The following is a 3,801-nucleotide window of genomic DNA, read 5'->3' as shown; positions in this document are numbered from 1 at the left end:
GGAGGAGAGAGAAGGGTAACGTGTCCCCTGGATCTCATACTTGCCCTTGAGTGTCTGACCGAGCCATGCTGGAGCCAGAAGAGAGGCACCACCACAAGGAGGTGTTTTTGTCACACACCGAGGATTACAACCCGCGCTACCTGGAGTATCTAGTGCTTGCCGTGGTCTGCGACACCAGTTCAGATGATGAACCAACAGGTTCATCTCCTGCTGCAGTGACTGGGCCCTTGACCAACCAACTAGGAAAAAAAATGTGTACTATGATCCAGAATGTGGCCACTCCTCTCGTGAGGTAGACTGGTAAAGTAGCAAGATTCTTTAAAGTACTGATTTTCAGTTAATAATACTCAATTTATCTTTGGTATATTCTGTTTAACTTTGCTTAGAACAACTAAAATATCTGTATAAAATCAGCATTTAAAAAACCTTAAGTATCCAAATTGGGGGAAAAAAACCAAACTAAGTATCCAAAAACCCCCTAAGAATCCAAACTCAGCCTCAACTTAACCTCACTAGGCAGGACCTCTCTGCTTACCCAAAGCAAGACAACCTACCTCAGACCCTGTAACCACCATAATTTACCTTTTTGTCTTGAAGTAGGACAATATTTAGTTTGTCATGAGCAATTTAGCTGCTGGAGGAAATAAATTCTTGTTCTATAAATTAATACTAATTTCCCTTGTACTCTGTTTCCCTTAGGAATTATGAGAAGCAGAGAAGGCAAGAGTATATGCAAGAGTTGCAAGAAATGAGAGAAAGAGTAAAACAGCGGCCGTTACTTTTTGAAAGAGTCACTCAGGTTGTCTTGCTTCTATGTTACTGTTTAATCTTACCTTCAAATACAGCATAAGATGTTGGCAGTCGCCCATTTTTAGAAGAAATACTTCTCAGACCAGTGTTTGTCCATTTTGATCTCTGTTGCCCTGTCTCCATATCCATATTACTGGGTTTTGTGACCAGGCATTCATGGCACACTTATACAGGTTGTAAACGTGCTGCCCAATTCAGTTACAACAGGAGTAACTCTAAGCACAGTAAAAAATGACAGCAAAAATATGAGAGGTTTAAGTTGGGAAAGAAGTGCTAAGGGAGTTGAAGAATTCTTAGTGCCTGCTGTAAAGCTCAGGTGCAGGATATTGTTATATTTCCATTTCCGTGCTCCATTTCAGGGAGCAAACCAGATCTAAACTAGATCTGGACAGAAAAATCTGGTGTAAAGCAAGTTCAAGTACTGTTGTGCTGTTCTCACCTGCAGGGAATAATCATCCAACTTGTCAGATGCAATTAATGAAACAGAGTATTAACAGAAAGAAATGGCAGTATCAAAGGACTTTGACTGTTATTGATCTGACTTTAGATAACAGACGGTCGTTGTGGTTCTCCTACAGGAAAATGCCAGGATAGCTGCAGAAAAACATTACTCCAACAGGCTGCGAGCGCTGGGGATATGCCCAGAGTTTGTTTCAAAGAAAGGACAAACAGCTAAACTGCTACAGTGCTCCAGCGCCGAACATCTTAGTAACTCCACTGAAGCCAGAGAAAGGTAGAGATTACGGAAAACGATTTTTTTTGTCACTATACACCTAGCAATTAGAAAATAATTTGTGATGTGTAGGTGTGTGTGAGGGTGAAGTATTTGTGGTATACCTCAGGTACGTATTTGACTATGTAGTTAGCTTTACTGAAGTTAGCAGTAGAATGTATTTTTTATTGTTCTTCCTGAATTAAAGATTATCTCGTAAAACAGAGGCGAGCACTGGATACATTATGTAACGCGCTTCAAAGAAAAATGAAGAAAACCATTTTTTACTTGTGCCTTTCTCAAAAGTTTCTGGCAGCTTGCTAGTAAGTCACTGCATTCTCTATTAGCTTTACTGAATTTTTTAAATAAGCCTTATAAAAAACTTTCAATATCCATTAGGTGTTATGTTTTAAAAGGAAGCAGAAATAAAAAAATAAAACATTTAATCAATCCCGTTGAGTTATTTTCTAGAATAAAAGCAGATTCTAGCATCCTCTCTTCCCTTTTCCGTCCTCAGTTCACTCCAGCCAGGTCAGCAAGAGTTGTCTTAGATTACCTGCAGTGTTAAACTACCCAAAATTAAAAATCACACACGCAAATTGTCTTTTCAGAGTCATCAAGGCTGAAATGAAAGGAAGGGAATCCTTTGAGGAAGCGGCTGACAGCAGTGCTCAGTCTGAGCAGTCCTGTGAAGAGGAGGAAGAGGAGAGAAACATTGTCAAAAGCTTCACCCAGGATGGCCAGTCCAGTGAGCTGGAGGATGAGGAAGAGGCAGGAGACAGCCCTCATGCTCGCCAGCCTTGCCATGCAGAGGGGCCTGGGTCCAGCCCCTCCTCTGACCAGCACCACGAAGAGGATGAGGAGAAGGAGGAGGAGGAAGCAAAGGCAGACCTGTGGCTTGGCTATTCCAAGGAGGACCATGATCAGTCGAGATGTAGCTCTCGGTCTGACCAGTCCCATAAGTATGAAGAGGAAGGTCAGTCTGACCCTGACGCTGAAGGTGACTTCGGATATGAGGATGAGGAATACGAAAGTGATGATTCAGAGGAGAACACCAGCAGTGATGAGGCTGACTGAAAGGCAGGCGGCAGGATGGCCTGGGCTCAGGAACCTTTCGTTGCTGGCAGTGAAACTGTCACCAAAGAAAAACTTGGTGCTTTGCTACTGATACAAAATTCTGTGAATTTAAACCTCTTCCTTCAACAGTCTTTCGAAAGTAATTTAATTTTATATTAATCTTTAGTTTTCTGTGACATGAGCGCATAAAATGAACTGCAACCACTGTTTAATAACGTCTTGCACACCGTGTTGGTAAGTCCTGAGCTCTCAGCGTGTCCAGCTCTTTCGGCATGCTGGCAAAGCCAGACGAGATTCTGGAGCAGTCTCAAGCGTCTCAGTACTTCTGCGGTCTCTTCCTGCAGGATCTTCTGGAGTGGCAATGAACAGAGCCGGGTTTGTTGTGCAAGACCTCCGACTGTTCCGCAGAACAGCTGCCGTGAAGACAGCTTGGGGAGCTCGACAACATGGCCAAAGCAATCTGTTCGTTCCTCCCTCCTCTTCCCTTGGGGTTTGTCTTCTGCGTGCTCCAGTGAGCTGAACTGGCTCAGCGATGGGCCAGGTGAGCGCCAGGGCCAGAAAGGATTACTGCTCTGGGAGGATACGAGCTGTTGTATCAACTCAGCTACTTTGTCCAGGTAAACTATTAACAGCGTTGCAGCCCCTGAAGACTCTCTCTGTAGAGGAGAAAAAGCCTGGAATACACTGAGAGCGGCTACTTAAGCTTTCGTAGAGATATTTTTTGACACTTAGATACAAGTAAGGTACACGAGTAAGTCAGTAGGATCATATGTGATGCTGCAGATCCTGTGTTACTGTCTAACCAAGCCCCCAAACCGTTCTTTCTGCTCCGTTTTGTTCTGAAGAGCTCTTCCCGTGATCATGTGAAATCGTTCTTTATAATGTAATAACAAACGCGGACGTTGATCCTCAGATTTGAGACAGTAAACATACACTGTAAAGAATTTTACCACACCAGACTAAATGTAGCCTAGCAGCTCCAAGCGCATGAAAGTACGGGAAGAAGTGCGTTAGTACCTCTTCTGACACGTTTGCTGCTCAGGACTTCAGCTGCGCCACATCGAAGCATGGACATGGAAGGTTTGGGTTGGGTTGGTTGGTTTTTTTAATTCTTTCTATCAGTTTCTCCCGTTACAAGCTTTCTTGCTAACCTGTTGTACGCAATGTTAGGGGAGAGAAGAATAGAAGGATGCATCCTCACA

The 3,801-nt window shown here is 43.4% G+C and overlaps 1 protein-coding gene across 1 annotated transcript in view; it reads left to right on the top strand.

Moving 5' to 3' along the window:
* The window catches only part of FAM161A (family with sequence similarity 161, member A), a 6,155-nt gene extending 3,556 nt beyond the window's left edge, over nucleotides 1-2,599 (top strand). Inside the window, exons 4-6 of the mRNA XM_010141266.1 lie at nucleotides 700-799; nucleotides 1,389-1,543; nucleotides 2,134-2,599. Of these exons, the coding sequence (XP_010139568.1) occupies nucleotides 700-799; nucleotides 1,389-1,543; nucleotides 2,134-2,599 (721 nt within the window). The remainder of the gene's footprint in view (nucleotides 1-699; nucleotides 800-1,388; nucleotides 1,544-2,133) is intronic.
* The last annotated feature ends 1,202 nt before the right edge of the window (nucleotides 2,600-3,801 follow it).

Source organism: Buceros rhinoceros, unplaced genomic scaffold (assembly GCF_000710305.1).
Source record: "Buceros rhinoceros silvestris isolate BGI_N320 unplaced genomic scaffold, ASM71030v1 scaffold30158, whole genome shotgun sequence".
Lineage (NCBI taxonomy): Eukaryota > Metazoa > Chordata > Aves > Bucerotiformes > Bucerotidae > Buceros > Buceros rhinoceros.
Note: the sequence above shows the minus strand (reverse complement) of the source record. Positions and strands in the feature narration are given on the sequence as shown.